Source organism: Argiope bruennichi, chromosome 4, assembly GCF_947563725.1.
Source record: "Argiope bruennichi chromosome 4, qqArgBrue1.1, whole genome shotgun sequence".
Taxonomy (NCBI): domain Eukaryota; kingdom Metazoa; phylum Arthropoda; class Arachnida; order Araneae; family Araneidae; genus Argiope; species Argiope bruennichi.
In genome coordinates this window covers 99,376,570-99,400,550 of record NC_079154.1, presented here as the reverse complement: position 1 = coordinate 99,400,550, position 23,981 = coordinate 99,376,570, and the positions used below count along the sequence as shown (strand labels likewise).

Here is a 23,981-nt window from a genome sequence, read left to right as displayed (position 1 = left end):
CGTTAAAAGACAGAAAACTCGTAACGAGCATTTTCTAGCCTAAATCCGCCACTGGTCTTTCCTGCAGTCTTGTTTTATTAAGTGTGGAGATATTTTTTGCTCATCTAACAGAAGGCTGAGTAAGTATGTGCATGCACTTTTGTTTCTTCCTTTAAAAATTCATTGAATTTAAATATAAGCCGCGTTTCTTTATTAATTCACTGCATATTTACTGTTCCTAAATTCTAAATAAAAACTTTAGTAATAAATATTTTAAATGAAGTTACTCCCGTAAGAAGTAATGGTATATTTAGAATTATGAAAAAGGGTATGAACGCTATGATAAGATTTGAAACTGAAAATTCACTTAAGTGCAAATAGAAAAACCACTAACTTCTTAACTTATAGCTTCCAAGTGAATGCAACTTTCAAATTACAATGTCTTTCTAGTCCATGCACATCCTTAGAGGATTAGACTCATTCCTTTCAAATTTAAAATCTTTCAAGCATTTTGAAATTAAAAATTAGTTTCAAAGTTCTTCCTCCTAACTATCTTATGCATTAAGAAAAATTCTCTTTCAGCCTGTTACTTTCTATCACAGGAAATAAAAGTATCGAAGTAAAAGATAAAATAAACGACCCGATTCTATTTATTCCACATTTAGAAGGAATTTTTTATTGCCTACTTACAATAGATGAAGATATTGCATTTTATTCACTGTTCATCTTTACATATTTTATTTTGGGTTGGCAAGCAATTATTGGGTTATTTAGAGTTAATTGAATGTCCAATTTCAGATTAAAGATTACACTTTAAGCGAGATGGGGGATTTGGACAGATGCATAGCAAAATGAATGTAATATGAGTGAGACTTCTAAAATAGTATAAGTTACATTATCAGAATTTGAAAATACTTTGCAATTTATAGTTACATAATCTATACAAAAAGGAATTTACTGAAATTTTTCACATGCAATAAATCAGATGAACAACTAGTTATTAAAGATGATTAGTAAGATAATAAATATAATAAAGTATTAATATTAACTACATAAAATTAAAAATTTATTAACACAGGAACAAAATTTAGCAAGAGAACCAGATTATAATAGCAAGAGTTGAACAAGAGTAACAAAAAGTTTAGAACCTACGAGGTAATTATACATTCTTTTTATATTCTTTCATTTAATATAATTTTTTGAATGTTTTTAGAATTTGAATTTTCATTTGAGCTTGAATGTTCAAATCTTCAGAACTATAAGAATATTACTGCATTCTTGATGATTACATATTATTTTGAGTTTCATTATCATTTAGTCCATTAATTTAAATTAATAGGGGTATGTGTTTAACTTTAAACTTAATAGGAATATGCGTGACTTTAAGTAAAATTGATTTTAATATTTCATAGCATTTATAATAATGAGTTGTAAAAATAAAAAAAAATAATTAAAAATTACTTTTTTTAACACTATAATAAAAATGTCTTTAAATTATTTATATTAATTTTTATAATAATTCTATAATATGTTTCTATAATATTTTTATAATAATTCTATAATATGTTATTCTATAATAATAATTCTATGTTGTATGTTCCTTACGTTTTTTTCCTCTCGGACTTTTTTTAAAAGAGTGTGGCGATCGTTCTAATTCTTTCAGAGAAAGCGCGCCAAAGTTTGATGTGCGTTTCATCTCCATTAATCATAAAATGGCCTTGAACGTGCAGCATGACTTAGTTTCCCGCCTCTCGGGGAGCGCAGAGAAATAGAACCAGAGTAGCTCCGAAGAGCAGAGCGTGCGATGTTGCTATGTGTTGAATACAGATATATTTTTGATATAAACGAAGAGTGATTGCTTCCAAACCCTTACATGAATTCAAATTATGACAAATGACATTATTGTTTAATCAATCCTCCTCAGTGGTGACCACGGACTTTAATTTAAATCTATTTAGTTCAGAATTTCATTTTCCTTGTCAACATGTCAAACAGCAGCCGTAGTAATCCCGCCCTTCATAAAGCCGGATCCTTCACTTTGGTTTCATATGTTGGACTCCACTTTCGAATTGGCTTCTCCGAAAGCCATTACTGAAAGCAAGACGAAATACAATTACGTCGGGGCTCACTTACCTCCCGACATTGCCACTGTTCTGCGGGATGTAATAATTCAACCGCATTCCACGGATCCATATTCGGATCTCAAAACGAAAGTCATCGAACGCTGTTCCGAATCAAAGACGCAGGAAATTCGATGACTTTTGGCTGGTGAAAGCTTAGGTGATCGGAAGCACAGCGAATTGCTTCGTATCATGAAAAGGCGAGCCAAAAGTCATAACATCGATGATTCCTTGCTGTTTGAACTGTTCAATCAAGCAATGCCATTACCTGTGCAAACTATTTTGGCTTCCATTTCACCGCTTTCTTCGGACAAGGAAGCAGATGTAGCTGATAGAATTCTGGACATCAATTCCACCTCAATCAGCACTATTTCTTCCGGAAGTGAACGCAACTCTTCATCTGTGAAGGAGCTTAAATCGGACATGGATTTGCTTCAAAACGAAATCAAGGAATTGCGCAAGGAAGTGGCTGATCTCCGTCGTTCTCGCCGTCGATTTCGGTCTCCTAGCAGTACTCGTCGTGCTCGCTCAAAATCAGAGGGCAATAGATACTGCTGGTATCACTTTCGATTCCACTAGAAAGCTACAAGGTGCATTCCGCCTTGCTCTTTTAAGGGAAACCCTGTTCCGGAAGAGTAGCGGCGGCGGACTCTTCCACTGGATATACTTCTCGTCGTCTCTTTCTACATGAACATAACACAGGTATTTCTTTTTTTATTGATTCCGGCAGTGACGCTAGTTTAATTGTTGCTTCTAAAAGAGACAGACAAATGCCTGTTATACAAATCTTTCGTGCCACAAATGGTATTGCAATAAATGTTTATGGCAGAAAGTCTATAACTGTAAATTTTGGTTTACGTAGAAATTTCACATATTCATTTTATATTTGTAATGTTTCATGTGCTATTATTGGTGCCAATTTTTTGTGCCATTTTAATTTATCACCAGATTTAAGAAATAAACGTTTAATTGATAATGTTACTAATTTAAAAGTGTATGCTAAACTAGGTCCATGTTCAATTTTTTCTGTAAAATCTGTATTTGTAAATAATTTTTATGGTAAATTGTTAATGAAATATCCTGCAATTATTAAATTGCCAGGCCCTAATCAGCCTGTTAAGCATAATACTGTGCATTATATCAATACCAAAGGTCCTCCTGTCTCAGCTAAACCTAGAAGGTTAGCTCCAGACAGGCTAAAAGTAGCTAAAGCTGAATTTCAGCGCAAGATCCATCTCGGTCATACGAGACCTTCTAAAAGTGCATATTCTTCTCCTTTGCACATGGTGCCTAAAAAAGGGTCTGTTGAATGGCGACCGGTCGGTGGCTATCGTGCACTAAATGCACAAACCATCAAAGACAAATATCCCATTCCTTGTATTGCTGATTTTACATTTGAATTGCATGGTAAACAAATGTTCAGTCACATCGATCTCATCAAAGCATACCATCAAATTCCTATCAACCATGATGATGTACATAAAACTGCAATATGCACTCCATTTGGTCTTTTTGAGAGCTTGCAAATACAATTTGGTCTTTGTAATGCCTCTTCAACCATCCAGCGCTTTATTGACGAGGTCACTAGGGACTTACAATTTGTTTACGCTTTTGTTGATGACCTACTGGTTGTTTCTGAAAATGCAAATGATCACTTACAACATTTAGATATTTAAAAAAATTAAATGAATATGGTTTGTGTATAAATGTTGAAAAATGTCAATTTGGACAGTCTACAATTGAATTTCTGGGATTTAAATTATCAGGGGAAGGAATTGAACCTTTGTCTGATCGTGTAAAATGTATGCCATCAAAAACATAACTTGTAAAAAAAAACCAAGTCTCGCAACTCAGTTCTTCTGTCGTAAAAAGTTGTGAGATCCATGTAATACCAAGTTGGTCAATTTATTCAGTCCCTACTTAAGGGTCCTTCTGTCTTAAGTTATTACGTAATTAGCTAACCTAACAACATCTTATAGTGACCATATCAATATTAAAAATCTTTTATGGTTTAAATAAATAGATTGACTTGACCATCACATGAAAACACAATGTATCTTTACATTAACATATTATATTAAATTAGATTGTTTAGTGCGATTGCCAAGTCAATCTATTTATTTAAACCATAAAAGAGTTTTAATATTGATATGGTCACTATAAGATGCTGTTAGGTTAGCTAATTATGTAATAACTTAAGACAGAAGGACCCTTAAGTAGGGACTGAATAAATTGACCAACTTGGTATTACATGGATCTCACAACTTTTTACGACAGAAGAACTGAGTTGCGAGACTTGGTTTTTTTTTATGGCATCTCATTTTTTTGATGGCAGTTATGTTTTTGATGGCATCTCCTTCCTTTTTGTAGATAATCCTTTTCTTGTTTTTGTATGTAGTCTTCCTCTTTTTCTTTTCTGGTACTACTTCTTGAGCTTCAGCCACAGTTTTTCTCAAAGCCCACTCCCTGTCTCTATGGGTTTTTCTCGTAAGCTTTGATGTTACAATTTTTGACAAGTCTGGACGGTAAATGCTTCTTAGTCTGTTGTATTCACAAGTTGAGAATTCCTGCACTTTAACCCTCTAAGGGTTCCACACGCATTTCGACGTAGCCCCATAGATGTCTTAAAAGTGCACTGCACGCATTTTAACGTAGGGTAACGAACGATGCAAATTGGTTTTGCACGGAAAATCACGTAGGGGGTATACTGAACCGAAAATGGTGTCCACGTATTTTAACGTATTTCTTTCCCCCTACAAGTTTCGACATCTTGATGAAGTGGAGGGGAGACAACACAATGAAGTTTTACGGCCATTTATGGATGTCGCAGGATCTGAGGGCCCGAAGACTGCTTTAGGCATAGGGCATTGTGATGGTGGCGTTAGGGAGGAACGAAAGCTGGTTCAAGAAAAGAGGAACATGAATTCTTCCCCAAATGTGTGTTCCTTAATGCTCTATGTGGACTTAGATTTAAATTGCATTTGGCTTCAATAGTATTTCTTTGATATAGCTATTTTATCGAAATGTTGTTTTAAAGTTCCATTAAAGTATTTTTCAAAATGCAGTTTTATCCTCACTTGTGATTAAACATCGCATTGAAGTATTAGGAACTTGGAAGGTATATATTTGAAAAATCGCCCTATATATATAGTTAATACATTAAATATATTTCTCATTCTTAGTTCAACTATTTTTATAATGCAAATTTATATTTTTTACACTAATCTCTACCTCCAATTATTTTTCTTCGTTCAAAGTAAACAGATAAACTGAATTTTGTGTTTTAAAACAGTCGTAAATTTCAAAAAATATAATAAAGGATATTATTATATTGTTTCTCTTTTCAGATTTATAGCTTGATGTAGATGAAAACAAACAGCAAAATAAATTGAATCAAATGTTTGAATAATTTTGTTAGGAACATTAAGAGACTGATAAGATCGTAAAAGTCTTTAACACAGCAAATTATCTTAAGATTTTTTTTTTCAATAATTTATTAAAGAAGATATATTTCTTAGATAAAGTAATAGATTTATAAAATCTAAAATAAATAGGAATTTGAAAAATTCTATATTTATTTTACAGTTCTTTGAAGCATTTTTTGTTGTTGTTGTTGTTAATATGCTAATGAGAATTCTTCATTAAAGCCTAAAATCTGAGTGGATAAATGAGATAGCTTTTGATGAATCTTGTGCAAAGTGCAGCAAGATTTTTAATTACATGTTTTTAAGGACGTTCTAATGCAAAATAATGCTGATAAATGCTTCAATTGTGCACAGACAATAAATTATTTTTGAATATTTAAAAGTGTAACATTCATAGTTATGCCTTGAAATCACAACCTGTTATTTACTCGTGTAAAATAAAGGATTATACATTACTTCACTCAGATTTTTTTATGGGAGTGTTACTTATGGAACAAAATTTCATAAACTGCACACATTGGGGCAGGATCAACCTTAAAAGTTGCGGGGTCCAAACTGGAAAACAAATTTTATCAATACTTTATTATTATTATTATTATTAAAAGCAATCTAAGGATTTGCAATCAAGGTAAAGATCAATGTTATTATTTACCTCTCTACTTTCTCCTATGCATATGCTTATGAGTGCAGCGGTATCCGCATTTCTTTAGAATAGAATCAAGTATAAATTAGGTACGTCTTCCTGTCCTTTTAGATTGGAGCAAAAATTCGATACATATTTGTAATAATGATGTCAAAGCAGAGACCAAATTTCATTTATCTATTTTTTGTAATTTTAAATGATTAATCAAACACTCACGAATAGACAGACTTACGGATAATTAATCCTTTTACAAATTATATTTTAAAAAATTAATATAAATCTACATTTTGATAAAATTGCATGATACATTTAACTGATCTAGTCGCTTTTGTTTTGGGGTATCATGCTCACGCATTCGCGGTCAGATAGATTTCCCATCAGCCAGTTTCATTTAATATTTGAGATAAGATTACATTTAAGTTAATTGCAATTAATTTATGAAAATTGCAATACGTTGCCGTGCGAGACAGAAAGAATTTAAAAGTTATCTCAAATGCTTTGCATGGAATGATTCCAAGGGTACATGCTCTGCCTTTTTAACCCTAGCTATTGAATTGAGAGGAGGTCAAAAAATTTTAATAAAGGGGTTTAAATGGTTGAAATAAGGGGATAAGCCATATCCAGTATGCTGTATTAATCTGAAATTTGAAAAACAATTGTTTGTTTTTTAAGTCAATTATATAAATAAATACTTGTTATGCAAATTTTCCAAACATTTTAACAAGTTTCTAAAACAGGCTGAATTTTTTAATCTACGTTATTACGTTTAAATATTACACATTTTTAATTCTTAATCTGCTTTTTAATGATTTTAAAAGTTGCATTTAATTTCCATGCATGTTTCTTAATACATTTAAAATCCAGTGTTTATTGCTTATAGAATCTCAAATGTGTTTAACTTTTAAATTCCCAGTCCACATTACAATATTTTCATAGTTCGGTGATAAAAGAATTTTTTTAAAAATGTTCCTTTTGTATAAAATTCTATTTAATCGGATTTTTTTTTCTGTAGTGAACATTTACTTTAAATAAATAAATATATAAAAGTCTACTGACTATGTTACAAACCTTGGATACTTTCAAATCCGCTAATAACTAGATTTCCGAATGATTTCAAAATTTCACCCACGTATATATATAATTCCAATCAGCGCCAACTTCAACCACAAGACCAATTTCATTAATCTTTGCTTTATATGAGAGCTTATAAGCATAGATACATCATAAAAGATCACATGTCCCTCATCACCTTCCTTCAAGAGAAATATTATATATATATATATATATATATATATATATATATATATATATATATATATATATATATATATATATATATTTCTTCGCTATATATTCACTAGATACGTCACATGGCGGCAATTTAAAATTATTTCCAAAACCTTTCGGTGCTTAAGCTGCTCCAACCGATTCTGCCAATTTTTATTTCATATTAAAACTTTAGTCCATTAGATATGTCATCAATGATCGCTTGCTCTATATGATTTCCCAATTTCAAAATAATAATAATAATAATAATAAACGTCTGTGGATGATATTGTGAGGGGATACTATTTGTTTTCTTTCAGCATTTCTTTATAATTCCGTTTCTCTGAGTGCTGGAAAATATATGAATATAGAATTTCTGAAACTTGCGGATAAATTTTTTACATCAAATTTTGGTGATAAATTTGCAAAAACCAGGTGTGTGATACGTGCAATTTTGAAATATCGTACAGTAGGAGATATCTTGAATTAATAAGTTTAAAACTGTTTAAATGAAAAGTATCAAACTAGTTTTTCAGATTAGACGAAAACCAGAAAAAACATTTATGTACATTGTATTTTTTAAAAGAAAATTTTAAGCGTTATAAACATATTGAAATTTATGAGGAATAAAATACTCCTGCATAATATCTTAAAAGAATTGTTTGTTTGTTTTAGCTGCCTTTGAATGTTTTTGAAAATGACAATTTCATTGAATGTGAACATAAAATGGTGGAAATAGATGAGGGAAAAAATAGAAATAAATGTTGATTGTTTTAAATTTCACTAACTCTTTAAAATCATTAGAACAGTATACAACTTCAAAAATAAATTCTAGATAAAAACATTTGATATGCATTTACACTGGCACAATTTATAAGGTTTTAAATTGTATATTTCATTATTTTGAATCATTTAAAAACGAAAATGTCATTATTTTTTAATAAAAAATAATGATTATAAACAATATTGAATTCTGATAAAACTGCTACGAGATGTTTAAGGGCCTGGATAACTAATACCTAGGTAGTCAATTATGTGGCTCTGAAATAATATTTTTTCAGCTGTCCAACCAATTTGCTGATTTGCACTCAAAAATTGTATGTTTTATTATAATAGAAGATGATGCCATTTCTTCTAAAATATAATACATCAGCTCTTTATTATTATTTAAGCATTTTAGATTAACCAAACTATTTATGATTAGTTCTAATTTTAGACATATGCTACAGCGTTGCAAATGTTATTGCTCGATGCAAAAATATTACAATGATTTATTTAAAAGAATAATAAGGGAATATGAAGAAAATTTTATCCTACATTGACTGCTATCTCTCTCTCTCTCTCTCTCTCTCTCTCTCTCTATATATATATATATATATATATATATATATATATAATGAAATGAGACCGAATATATAATGAAATTTTTGTTCAACGATTCTGCTGTGCAACGATTCGCAAAGTGTTATATCAGCGACCGGGGTTAAAAAGAAACAGAAGTTTTCCCATTCACTATTCTTAGAAATCCTCTGATTTTTGTAGCCGTACAAAATAAAGGAAAGCAATAAAATTTGACTTGAATGAGCGGTAACTTGTTCCTACCCTTAGGGACTCTTGATCCCACATGACGTTTAGGGGAAAGCAAAAATTCGGTTGACGCTTTCAGTGCATCTCGTTTGGAAAACCGATGCGCTTTTACGATACATTACTAGTCTGGTATCTCTCACTTTTCAGAAGTTTCACACGTAAAATGAAACCACCCAGAGGCTTAAAGTCCAATAATTCATCCTTAAGAATTGAGGAACAGTATTTCCCTCTTGAGGACGTTCATCTGTACTGTGATATATCTCAAAAACAACCTCGACCTTTTGTTCCTAAAAACATACGGCAACTAGATTTTAAAACATTCCATTTTTTCTCTCACCCAGGAATTGCAGCCTCAATCGAATTAATCGCTAAGCGATTCGTATGGCCAGGCATGCGCAAAGATATAAAATCTATGGTTCGCAGCCGTGTTAAATGCCAAAGAGCTAAAGTGACGCGGCATACAAAATCTTCCATTGGCACATTTGCGCTACCAGATGCCCGCTTTTCACACATACATACAGATTTTATAGGTCCTCTCCCTTCTTCCGAAGGCAATCAATTTTGCATGGCCATCATTGATAGATTCACTAGATGGCCTGAAGTAATCCCAACGTCTGATATGACAGGGGAAACAACGGCTCGTGCCTTGCTGAATAGTTGGATTTCCAGAATTGGATGTCCAGTCACAATTGCAACTGATCAAGGTTCAAATTTCCAATCGAATCTGTTCAGAGAACTCACTCGCATGTTGGGCTGCAACAGAATTCGCAGTGCTTCCTATCATCCTCAGGCGAATGGGATAATTGAAATACTTCATAGGCGTCTTAGAAAGTGCTTGTAAGGCACATAACAACAGGAAATGGACCGAAATACTTCCAATAGTACTATTAGGTTTGCGCTCAGCCCTTAAGGAAGATATTAAAGCTACCTGTGCACAACTTGTTTATGGCACTACCTTACGATTACCCTCTGATCTTGTTACAAGCGGTTCTATCAATCGAACCGTTAACTTTACTTATGTGACAAATTTAATTAACACAGTGAGGTTTTGAATCCTGTTTCCACTGCTCTTCATGGCACCCCAAAAGTTTATGCCAATCCCTCATTGATAAATTGTTCGTATATTTTCTTAAGATCAGATAAGGTTTATCCTCCACTGACACCACTTTATACTGGACCCCACTTGGTTCTTAGCAGAAATGATAAAAATTTCATTATTGAGTTAAATGGAAAACATAGTACAGTATCAATTTATCGAGTAAAACCTGCTTATCTACTCGCAGACGATACTGATCAACCAGAACCTTCTCAATTTCAACCAATCCTTGAGAAGTCTATTGTTCCACCAAACCCTATTAAACCGTCCACTATCACTAGATACGGCCGTACAGTCAGATTTCCCAAGCATCTAGTTACTGACTATTTTGTATAAATGCAACTTGTATTTTATTATTATATATTCATGTGAATTTTGTTCTCAATATTCTTGCATATATTATTATTCTAAATACATTGCATATATTATTTTTATTCATTTTGCATATCCTACCCATATTAAGTTGTGCCTATGTCAATTTCGCAATGTTTATAATTGTTTTTCATACACCACATTGGCATTGTATCCTACTTTGTATATATTGTATATATGTTATCGTGGCTTTTTCACTGGGGGCATACTCTGTAGCGATCGTTCTAATTCTCTCAGAGAAAGAGCGCCAAAGTTTGATGTGCGTTTCATTTCCATTAATCATAAAATGGCCTTGAAAGCGCAGCATGACTCAGTTTCCCGCCTCTCGGGGAGCGCAGTGAAATAGAACCAGAGTAGCTCCGAAAGACAGAGCGTGCGATGTTGTTATGTGTTGAATCAAGATATATTTTTGATATAAACGAAGAGTGATTGCTTCCAAACCCTTACATGGAGTCAGATTATGACAAATGACATTATGGATTAATCAATCCTGCTCAAGAGCCACAACTGCATTGCATGTCTTCAAAGAAAAGAAAGAGTGGAAGTCGTGTAAGAACTAATTATTTCTTCTATATATTCAAAGAAATATTTGTTTTTACAGTCCATTTTTAAAAAAAATTAATATATTTAAAACTTTGTAGTTCCGATAGGAAAGCTAATATTTTCTCATTTCAAACAGTTACTTAAAAATTAATAAAAACGTTAAAGAATTTTCAATGCACCATTTGTATAATTTAAAAATGTTCGCATTTCTTGCATCAGTTATTTCATAGCTTTTAATACCTTATATTATTACAACCTGTGTTTTTACAAAGTTATCTACACCTATTTTAAGTAAAATATTTCATTATTCACAAAATAAAACAGATATTTTTTCACACCAAAATAAAAAAGGAATTACACTTTTTAATAATTAAAAAAAAAATTATATTTCAATCATTCTTTGATACAAATTTATTTTTTAAGAAAAGAATATCCACAATGCAAATCATTAATAACATATGAAAATATAAGTATAAAAATACTGCAGTATTTTTTTTAAACAGAGATTGACTTAAATATAGTCCTGAATATTCGTTTATCAAAGAAATAAAAAATTAAAAGTATTGAGATTACTCGCCAGTGCAAAATAATAGAAAGTTTATTTTATAAGACAAATTTACTTTCAGTTTTTTTTTTTTTTCCTTTTTTTTTTTCAAATGTTTTCTAAATCTCACTTGAGTGTAAATCACGGATTCATGGATTCCAACTGCAAGTTAAAATTCTTGCTTACAACATGAATGATAAATGAAAACACAATTCCATAAATGATTTCAAATGAAAGCACAAAATGTATGATTAGATTATCAACATAGCAGACAAAAACATCACAAATAAATATGCGTTCCACATTAGACAAAATAAATAAGTCTGAATTTAAAATTTTCATTTTAAAAGCAAAAATATAGGTAGATGAAAATTTATTATTTTCAAATACTAGAATAATATACAAGTTACGACAAATATACTAAACTAGTGATTATGCATAATTATTGGCTATTATTCATAATCATGGATAATTATATATAATCATCGACAATTATACATAATATCATCAATAATTATACATAATATCATCGATAAGTATACATAATCATCAGATTAATGATATTTACTGCAATACATATATATAAGAATAAAGTTCAACTTAAAGCTCACAAACTGATAATTGTTATAAATGAAACTTTTTTAATTAATAATTTAAAAAGTTTCGTCTATACTTTCCATAGTTTTGAATTCATTTATAATAGATGATAAACCTCATATAATTTAGTGAATAAAACTTAATAAAATCTATATTATTAGCATAAAAAAATCATATAAAATAAAATAACAAAAAGTGAAATAAAAATAACTCAGCAGATTATAATTTATCTTACAAAAGTAGTTTCGAAAATATATAATATTAAAACTTTGCTCGATTCCAGGAAAATAATCCTGGAAGAAACATATCATTTGATCTTGTTTTGCTCTTCCCATAGAAAAACTGCATCATAAATGTAGATTTTAAGTACATATACATGTAAACATTCACTTATAAATATAAAACATAAAAATTAAATATAATGCAGAGATCAGAGATGAAAAACATACAAATATAAAACTATACAATCAATAAATATTCAAATCTTACACGATTAATTTGTCCACGTATTGAAATGAATTAATATTATTCATTTGTGGCACTCAAGAAAAATACGTACATTGAATACTTGTAAAATATCACCAAAATGTGCAATGCATACTAGCTCTCCTTTTTGGAAAATTGATTGTTGTAAAGTTTATAGTAATGCCCTCTCCTTTTCAGCAATTCCTGGTGTGTTCCTTGTTCTACAATTCTTCCCTTCTCAATAACTGCAATAGAGTCTGCATTCTGAATAGTCGTTAGTCTGTGAGCAATAATTAAACATGTCCTGCCACTTCTTGCGTTATCAAGGGCTTCTTGAACAATCTGTTGGTTAAAAAGAAATACAAATACAATTTACAAAATTATATATCAATTTGATATTGGTAATTATTTAGATTTATAAAGAATTTAAATGAAAAGATTGATTATACAAAACCATAATAAAAATAGTCTAAAGAGAAGCATATGCGACCTTATCTATGCTTTCAAAAATTTTATTTAATACTAGCCGCCTTTGGCGACCAGCCGGTTCACCAATTTTAATGCTCGTTACAATTTTAATAATTAAATATTTTATGTAACTCCTATTTTAATAGCTTCTTCATCAAAATATTTTAAAGCTACAAATTTTGATAGTCATATAATTCATTCATAATATTATAAAGGCCTTCACCCTTAACGTAATATGGATCTCTCTAATTTTCTTTTCACTATCGTAGAATTTATGCTTTAAATTAAAGTGGAAATGGTTAAATTGCAATTAATATAAGGAAATTTTTTACTGAAACGAAGCATTTTTTTTTAAATATGAGTACTGAAAACAGAGTCGCTGAGTATTTAAACTAAACCTTATGGCACTAAAGAATTTCTTTCTTAATTTATGTAATATCTCAAGAAGTTTTCTACAAAATTTTCTCAGATTCATCATGAACAGATCAATTAATTAACAATGTTAATTTTAAATGCATGAAACTCTAAGAAAATAAAAAGAATCGTTTAAAATAATCGGTCGAAAACAAGTTAAGCCTTCAAAACGTCCGTAGCGTTGTCAACAATAAGAACACAATACGCATGCGTGAATTTTCAACACCAGTTATGGTAACGCAAATGCGCGAATTTTTCTACGCCAGTTGGGGTAACGCTATGCAGACTAGACATTTTTCATTTCCTTTATTCTGTTTTATTTTAATTCAAAAGTACTTCAGAATGAATCTGAAAGATCGATTAATTAACCATTTTTAATTTTAAATGCATCAAACATTAAGAAAATAAACAGAATCGTTTGAAATAATCGACCGAAAAATGTTAAGCCTAGCCTCATTACTGTTGAAAAAAACTGAAGAATTACTAATTTGGCGTTGGGGAAAATGAAAAGATTTTTTGGCGGGAAAGTTAGTTTTTGATTAATAGTTAAAATTCTAATTAAAAATTAAAAAAAAAGGAACCCCAGGTGCACATTCGAGACCTCCAAGGTATACATGTACCAAATTTGGTAGCTGTAGGTCAAACGGTCTGGCCTGTAGAACGCCAACACACACACACATTGAGCTATATATAAGTATATATATTGTGTTTCTTTAGATGATTTTTCCCTATTGATTATAAAAGACAAATTAGTACATTCCTGAAAAATAAATTTCTTGAGGAAAATTGCAGCTTTTAAAAAAATTATTTTGTAACTCTGGAACATTAACTGAATTTTGAAGAAATGATAATTTAAATTTAAAATATATTATAAAAAATATTCTATTTTTGCAGTATTCTAAGTCTTAAAATTAATAATCCTTGCATCCAACATTCTAATTCCTTTCTTCCCATTTATTTTCAAATATTCTATCAATATTTTCCGAACATTTCTCTCTAATTTAAAACGAAAAAAATTTTCATTATTTTTAGTTACTTATTTTTCTGATTAATTCAAATGTTTTTCTTTACTGATCTGACAGAGCAAAGCAAATCCATGGGTAGAAGTTTTACTTCTTCTCTAATTTGGCAATTCGCCAAATTAGGTTAAAAGTTTTGTTTAGTTATATTAAAGTCCCATTTTTTTTAAAGCAGCACTAGTACTATTTTCGGACGGACATCGTAACTTTGAACCACAGTCAGATGACGAGGACGACACTTTAGCTAGCACCCCACTCTCCAAACTTCCACACCACAACAGTGTGAGGACGTTTGGCTCGTGCATCATACCCGCGATTTAATGTGCACCAGACCCGCTTACACGACGAGCCAAATTAGGAAATGAAGTATAAAAATGGTTTTTGTATGATTTAAATTCCAATAGCACCGTTTCCAATAAACTTTCTAATTTCATTCTCTTCTTCTCTCTCTCTATTAAACGCTTTTATATTTTCTGTAGGTTATTTCTATTTTTACTATCTGCTGTTGATGAGACGATATCAGTTTCAAGAAGGAAAATAAAAGTACATAATGAATGTTGTTGTTTTTTTCATAGCTTTTACTTCTTGTTCAAACTTTTGTAGATTTCTTTTATGTTATTGTAATTTTGAGATACATTCATTACGTAACGGAAAATACTCTATAGGCACTGCTAATAATAAATTTTAGGTAATGATCCGTAATTTATTAATATAAAATTTTAGTCATTTAACATGTTCTTAAAGTTGTTAAATTAATTTAATGTATTATGTATTTAAGTGCATAGTTAATGAATTTTAGTTGAAATTTTAAACTTTTTATAAAGATTCAAAATTTAAATTTTTATTATTTTGGCAGAAATTTACTGTTTTAGACATAAAATTGCAAATGTATATAATGCGTTAAAAAAAACTGAAATAATTGTAATTTTCTACAAATTTTTCATATCACATTTTAAATTGAAAATTTCAGAGCTGAAGATTCACATAAATATCTATTTCACATTCCACTAAATTATTGTTGTTGTAATTACATAAAATATAGTTCAGAATTTATTGAAAAATTAATTTCAAATGGAATTTAAAAGGATTAAATAATATGTCTCAATAGCTAAAAACGGAATAGTGATGATAAAAATTTAAAATAAAACTTTCAACTTACGCGTTCACTTTCAGCATCCAGTGCTGATGTAGCTTCGTCCAACAGGAGAATTTTAGGGTCTCGTAGTAAGGCTCGGGCGATTGCCACACGTTGCTTCTGTCCTCCACTTAATTGCGTGCCTTTTAAACCAACAGGTGTTTCGTACCCCTAAGAAGTCATATTAAACTTTAAAAGTATTTCTTGGATTGTGTTTCCAGTATATAATAAAGTTAAGCAGTTAACATATTTGTTATTCTTTTTGCTACAAATTAAACATTTTATCTCCTCGAAAATGTTAAAAGAAAATCTATCCCAATCATTACTTCTTATAACTATAAAGCACTATTGTCAAATTAACTAAATTAATTGAACCTTGAACCACTTCAATTCAGAATTAAATCGAATATAAATTGTATGTTGTATTTCAATATACTTAAAAAAGGATTTAATCAAATTCTAAAAGGATAATAACTGATAAATAGGGGCTTTGTTGAAATCTATACACTTGAAAGGGACTTAATAAAATGATAAAAGTATAATTTTGCATGATGAAAAAGGTTTTTATTGAAGTCCTTGAACTTTTAATCTTCACATTGAAGATGCCACTGTCATAAAAAATATATATATATATATTTTACAATAGTAATTAAAAGCTACGCGACCAAGTACACAGATGAAAATTCCATAAGGCGAAATCTAATTTTACAAATTTTGATAACTAAATGCTAATTTTAATTCATTAAAAATAATGTCTCTTATTCATTTATCTAATATTTAATGTTTTGCTTTTACAAGTAGGAAATTTTCCTGGAATGCGAAATAGAGATATTGTAAAAAGATATCACAGCACATTTGACAATTTTAATTGCCAGATTAAATTGATTCAGAATACAATTTCCAAGCTTATAAATATTCAAATATATAAATTTATAATAGAATCTCAATATAAATGAGATGGATTAAAAGCGTAAACATATGTCCATCATTTGCAAAGATGAAATTAATCAGGTGTTCTATTAATTATTTTGAAATAATGTATAGCAATATTGTTATATTATAAAGCAGAAATTATAGTTTGTAGAGGGAAAAGACTCTTTATTACTTCATTATGAGATAAATGAAAATAATAGACGAGTTTCAAGAATAACTATTTTCTAATTTCCACATTTCACAAGACAAAACAAATACGAAATTACACGACACTCACTTCGAATGGAAACAAATAATGATCCCCATGAAGGATCATGGGAAATATATTTTGGTGTTATTAAAGTAACGCATCTATTGTATCAAAAGAGAAAGTAATAGAGTTATGTAAGCTCTAAAAATTTCATTAATTTTATTTTATCTCATATTTAACAAATATTAGATATCTAGATAATGTAATGTTATAATATAGAATATGACAGAGAAATTCCAATCCATTTCATTCCACATATTCTTCGAATTATGAAATAAAATCTTGCAACAATAGAATAAAATTAACAAATGTTTAATTAAATAAAAATATGTGTTTAAACACTAGATAATTGATAACCATTAAAAAAATGTTATATTTAATGAAAAAAACTTACTTGTGGCAAGGATTTAATGAAATTATGAATATTTGCTTTTTTAGCAGCTTCTATTATTTCATTCATATCTGCTGTTTCATAATTCTTTCCATAGGCAATATTTTCTGCTATGCTGTAGCTAAATAGCACTGGTTCTTGGGATACCAGACCAATATGAGATCGCAGATTTTTAACATTTACGTATTTCACATTTTCATCGTCGACGAGCTGAAAGGATTAGAAAAGGAAAAATCAAATTATTTTGGAAATTCAGAAAATAATCCTTAATAAATCTTTTTGAAAGTAGAGTGCCTTCCCGAATATCTGGTTCATGATTATCCGGCTTATTTTTCTTTTATCGAAATTAAATGAGAAAAACAAGGCATTGCATCGAAAATATTGTCAAGGTCTTTGAAGTTTGCGTCTGCTACGATCCTCCTTCTCATGTGCAAAATACAAGTTGTGACAGGAAAAGAGCAGTGTTCTTCTCGTTGTTCATTGTTTCGTCAAAGTGTAACGAACCTCATTTGCTGCTGCTGATTATAACTGCACGGTACGTACATTATTCGTAAATAATTCTTCGGGTATCTTAGTGTTTTTTAAGGGCACCAAAATGAAGACTTCAAAATGGGTGATAAATGAAATAAAGTTACGGTGACTATGTAGGAGAAATTACGCTCTACACAGTGACTAAATACTCGGAGTTAGGAGTGGGAAAAAGCACAACGGGTGATTGGTGATGGGACTTGGTAATTATTTAAATGCGAGGTACTCTACCGGTATAAACTTTGCTAATTTTATTTGCTTCTGTTTCTAAATTATCAATTTTTTTATATATAGCAATAGCTATTACTATATATTATTTTAATTCTACAGCGGTTTGTTAAATATTTAACCGCTAGATGGCAACACATCACACTTAGGTTTTAAAAGAATTAATTCTTTGTATAAAATTATCACAAGCCGAACACAAAAAAATAAAAGTAAACAAATAAAAAAAACAATAATTTGATTTTATTATTTTAAAATATTAAATTCGCTGATTGTTAAGAAATGGTATATAAATATATGCTCATTATTATAATAAAAAGATAGATTATTTTTATCTTAAAAAAAATATATGTAATGGCAATTTCTTCAAACGAATAAATACTCACCACATCCCCTTTATCAGCTTCATAAAATCGCTCAATTAATTGGACGCAGGTACTTTTTCCGCATCCACTGCTTCCTACAAGAGCGATCGTCTTTCCAGAGTCAATATCTAGTTTCAGACCTCTTAAAACCTTCACTTTTGGACGGCTTGGATAATTGAAATGAACATCTTTGAAATCGATGTCTCCTTTCACATTTTCCTGTAATTGCATAATTTATTATATAGAAGTGAATATGATAAAATACTGAAATGTGTTTATTAAATTCCAAAAAAGATATAATAGCAAAGTAAAAAATGATAATTTTTTTTCTTTTTTTTTACTTATTTTGAAAAAAAGAATGAAAAATTTCATAATGAGGTGAAATCATTAAATTTCTTACAGTTACAGTCTTCAGACGATTTAGAAATGTGTAATTTTATAAATTCTAAAAATAACTGGTTTTTATTATCTTTGTTTGATTAATATATAAAAATTCGTTTAAAAAACTATACTTGATATAAAAAAGTAAATAACATCTACTCAACGGCTACGATTACTGTTATTCTTTTTATAAATACATTTTAATGTGCTTTTAGATCAATAAAATTGGGTGCATCGCACAAATTTAATTAATGTTGGATTCAAGCGAAAATGTTGCATGAAGAATAAGAAAATGAATTCGACACTAGCAATTTGTAATTAGATGTTAGATTATTAGAGCAGTTTGGTTATATGACTTGAGACCATTGCGGATGTTCACGCACGCAAGAAACACAACAAGTACAAAGCTATTTAAATGTCTATCATAGTTTCAAGCTTTAAAAATATAATTTTGTGGGAATATTGAATATTAAATTAATGATAAGATATTCAACAGAGATAAAATTCAGTCATTATTGCTGGTGAACCAGATAGTCATTAAGGTAAGTGATACCGTTCAGGATGAACTTTTTCAAAAACGTTCGAAAAAAGTGATATGTTTGAATATTTGCATAGAAAGGATTTAAAAAAAAAACATCTAAGAAAAAAAAATGTTACCACGGTTTTATAAAAATTGAAAAAAATTCCGTTTTTTTCAAAAATAAATATAAAGAAACAATCTTCTAGTTTACAGATTTATTAAATGATGCGCTTACAATTTATCAGATAGCTTAAGAATTATATTATCGAGTTCCTAAACTGAAAAATTAGCTGTATTTCTATTCGTTCTTTAAATATTGGAGTTTAAATGACAAATAACACGACATTTTTAATTTTTTTACATTGCACAACTATAAAATATTGTTACGAAATTTCCGGGGTCCGTTTGGATAGTGGGGATTATATGGTGTAAAGAAAGCTCAATCACCAGGCGGCAGTAGAAAATAAAACAACGACGTTTATTTACACGAAGACACAGGACAGCACAAAGACGACAACTATATACAGCACAGAAGACGATTATCTTTAGCCGAGACGTGCAGCAACAACAGCATACACAGCAGCATATAACAAGACTCTCTACTGCAGACAGTAGCGCACAGCTTAGTTCAGCAATAGCTTGACTCCGTCGCTGCTCCGCTTATCCCTGGAAGACCAGTTCTTCACCGTCGCTTTCGACTACTCTTCGACTCCACTGGTCCACGACTCAATTCACCGTCGACTCCCCGGCAGCTACAGCTCCTTTTATAGGTCTGAGGAGGCGGGGCTAGAAGCCTCTCAACCAATCAGGAACGTTCGAGGCGTAACTCGGTTCCTACTGGACGGATCGGGAAAATTCACGATGTTTCGGGTATAATCTATTTTGGCGCCAAAGTCGAAATTCTTCGCCAAGTTTGTCGCCAAGCTCTGGGACCTCCTATGCAACCAACAATGCTGGGAAGCAGCATCACAGATTCGTAACAATATTTCTAAATGATTAGATTATTTATTTTCTATTTCAAGAACTGCAGAACATATTGAAGAATTATTACAACAAATTTGAACAAAAATATGTATTAGATTTTAATTTATAAGGGTAAGAAAATTTTATCATAGATTAGATTCCGAAGAAATGGCATCTTAAAGATACAAAATAGCATTAAAACGTGTATAAATGCATATGCAAAAAATAAACTTAGAAACAAAATTCTAACGATTTTGTAAAGAAATCTTTATTCATTAAACATTAATAATTTTAAATGTTTTTAAAAAATTATAATTTCGCAAAACAATCGACTTTTTAACGTAGTTACCTATGTTAAAGGTGACTAGTTGGAAATAAATCAATGTAAGAATATTATACTCGAATTTCTTTAACCAAAAGGATAATTAAATACATTCAATAGACAGAAATAAACAAACGCTTACCAAAATTTTACCATCGGGAGACAATACATCTATGGTTGGTTTCATGTCGAGTAATTGGAAAACACGAGCTGCAGCAGATTTAGCTTTTTGATAATCTGGAGAAAATGCTAAGGCTTGACTAAGTTGAGCACATCCAGTTATAATACCGTTGAGAACCCTTAAGAATTAAATATTTCGTTATAACAACAAAAAAGGATAACATCAATTTACTTTTGCAATGCAAGCCATTTTCATAATTAAAATAATCCCTATAACTAAACGCTTTTCTTGTTTGCAAACGCAATTTGGAACATTTCGCATTTAGCTTTGCCATATACCCCCCCCCCCAGGGACCTCGTAATTGAGGATGAGAAACTTCCGGCATGGTGGTTAGTTTTCGCCTCTCTGGTTTGTACAGAAAAAGGTGGGGGTATAGTTCCTCCCATCGATGATGGGAAGTATTTCCCTTGGAAAGGGCTGTACCGTGGCCGGTGATGAGCCTTTAGAACCAAACCAGTCCCAGCCAGTGTTGCTGTTGCGACGGTCTGGTCATTCGGAGTTTTCCGTGTGCCTCAGAGCTGGTTGGAGTAGCCAGTTAAAGGTTAGCTTCGTCGTGTAATTAGAATATAAAGAATACGCTTTGGATCTAGTCATGTACAAAGATTGTATTTAAAATCTATACTACTATTATAAATGTGAAAGTTTGAATGGATGGGTGGATGGATGTTTGTTAGTCAATCATCCAAAACGGTTGAACGGAATTAGATGAAATTTAGCACTGACATAGATTATAGTCTGGAATAGGACACAGGCTGCTATTTATTCCTGTTAATTGAGTAGTCAATTTTTTATTAATTAAAAACTAACTTTCCCGCCAAAAGCCTTCATTTTCCCATTGCCAAATGAGTAGGGCTTCAGTTGTTTTTCTTTTACACGCTAAAGAGGCTAGGCTTAACATGTTTTCGTTCAAATATTTCAAATGATTCGGTTCATTTTCATAGTGTTTGATGCATTTAACATTAAAAATTGTTAATTAATCGATCTTTCGGATTCATTGTGAAGTACTTTTAAATTAAAATAAAACAGAAAAAAGGAAATAAAAAATCTCTAATCCGCATTGCTTTACCCTAACTGGCTTAGAAAATTCATGCATTTGCGTTACGCCGACTGAAAATTTACGCATGCGCAGTGTGTTCTGGTTGTTGACTACTATATTTTCATTTTAATTAAAAGTTTAAAAATTATGTGTATTATACTGTTGTAGCTATCTCAAACTCGATCGATAAATAAAATAAACTTGACTTGATTTTAAAGAAATGCGGACTTAATTTTCTATTTTACAATGACGATCAACAAATCCCAGGGCCAAACCAGGGCTTAATGCTGTATACATTAAGATGTATACAGCATTCCTGCTATATTAAAATTTAAAATAAAAATAAATGTATTCATTAAATATATTGCCGTATATAAAATATAGATGTAATATAGATGCTGTATTACAATTTAGAATAAAAATAAATGTTGGAATTTTCACGTATATTTTTCTCAATCAATTATAAGTTTCTTGATTATATCATATCAGACTCTGCTTCCAACAGCAGTATAATGATACGGTTTGATAATATTTTACATTTTGATCAGTTCTCATTCATACACATCAAAATATTCACGCGACCGAAGTCGCGGGTAATAGCTAGTTTGAAATAAACTTACAATATTGGTGTCAAGAACACACGTACATTTTATTTATGTTACTAATTTTCTTTTTGAGTTATCGTGTCCAGATGGATAGAGTAGCTTAACAGATATAAAATCTTTGCCCCATTTAATCCAAAATGTCATACACATTCAGAATAATAATAATAAAATAATATGCTTAATTTCAATTTTTTACACCTCATGTCCTTGAATTTTCATGTTCGCGTGCATATGAAATAATAAACAGGCTAGCTTCCCGAAAGATATCTAAAATTTAAAATCTGAAATTTGACAAATCGATTTTCAAATATCATCTATTCAGATTCATGTAGGTCTAAAATGTTGTGTCTATTCTTCTATTGTTAATTAAATATCAATAGTTAGAAAATACTAATAGAAACAGACCATACTATTCGGTAATCAGGAGAAATGATATAGCTTGCCATTGCTTAGCATAATCAACCATAATATCATCGAAAATCCTTTAAAAAAATTAACATTTCTTTGTAGTAAGGGAAAATACTTTGAAATTATGTATTAAAATAATTACTTTTGCAACATGAGTCATTTTTTTAAATAAAATAAAAGCAGTTATTCTGAGGTCGCTCGTTTACTCATACAAATATAGGACATTTTGTATTTAATTTCATCGTATTATGAGAAAATCGAGTATGCATTTTGGATCTTTCTTGTAGATTGATTCTCTTGTTTAAATTAAAAGAAACTGTACTTGTTCACTTTTAAAAGCCCTCGCGATAAATCGTCAAAAATCGTAAAATGTCGACAACTTCGCTACTGCCAATTTGGCGTTGAAAATAAAAGTGAAAATCAAGTAAAACCATTTTTGGGATCTGGGCCTAATCTGAAAATCGTCGAGTAAACCAAGAAATGCAATCATCTTGGCATCACATCTATAATGGAACTTAGCAATCATGTAATTTTAAAATTTCCAAATTAATTCATTATTTTGGAGTAATTACTAAATAAATCAGGAATTTAACCATCTTCGTGAAGTCTTGGCATCTTATGTATGATGTAGTTTGGCGATGTTCTCAGGACCTGAAAATCGCTAACTAAAGCTGAGAGCATAATCTGAAAAAAGCGAGTCAACTCGGGAATTGTAAAAATAAGCAAGCAGGAAAAATATCAGTATTATAAAACAATTCTTATTTCTTTCTTTCCTCCAACTCTTGTTTAAATATGTATCTTTCCTCTGATTTGTCTATCTTGCATGCAAGTTATGAAACAAATTTTTGGGGAAAAGATGTTGCTTCTTTCTTCAATATTGTGTATGTGCTATAGAAATATAGTTTATAATCAGTAAAAAATTTAATAACTGTTTAATTGCCATAATCTATTTACTAAAGCTTTCACTATGCTTAAATGTTCGTTTGTTGTCAATTGGCTTCATTATGCTATTTCTGAGCAAAAGTTGAAGGGAATTTGTTTAGCAACTTGAATGTCGATTGGGCACAAAGAAGTTGATATTTTAATTTCATTTATAGTTTTATAGCCCTCAATTATAGATTGTTATCACTCAGTTCCATATAAATGATAATTCATTTCTTTTCAAAAATATCTGAACCTGTGGAAAAATCTTTAATTTAA

The 23,981-nt window shown here is 30.4% G+C and overlaps 1 protein-coding gene across 1 annotated transcript in view; it reads right to left on the bottom strand.

The window, feature by feature from the left end:
• Positions 1-11,520: 11,520 nt before the first annotated feature.
• Positions 11,521-23,981, bottom strand: part of LOC129965748 (ATP-dependent translocase ABCB1-like) — a 50,829-nt gene continuing 38,368 nt past the window's right edge. Inside the window, exons 22-26 of the mRNA XM_056079900.1 lie at positions 20,694-20,850; positions 18,387-18,584; positions 17,251-17,457; positions 15,698-15,844; positions 11,521-12,979 (exon numbers count right to left, since the gene is read on the bottom strand). Coding sequence (XP_055935875.1) covers positions 12,773-12,979; positions 15,698-15,844; positions 17,251-17,457; positions 18,387-18,584; positions 20,694-20,850 — 916 coding nt within the window. The 3' untranslated portion in view covers positions 11,521-12,772. The remainder of the gene's footprint in view (positions 12,980-15,697; positions 15,845-17,250; positions 17,458-18,386; positions 18,585-20,693; positions 20,851-23,981) is intronic.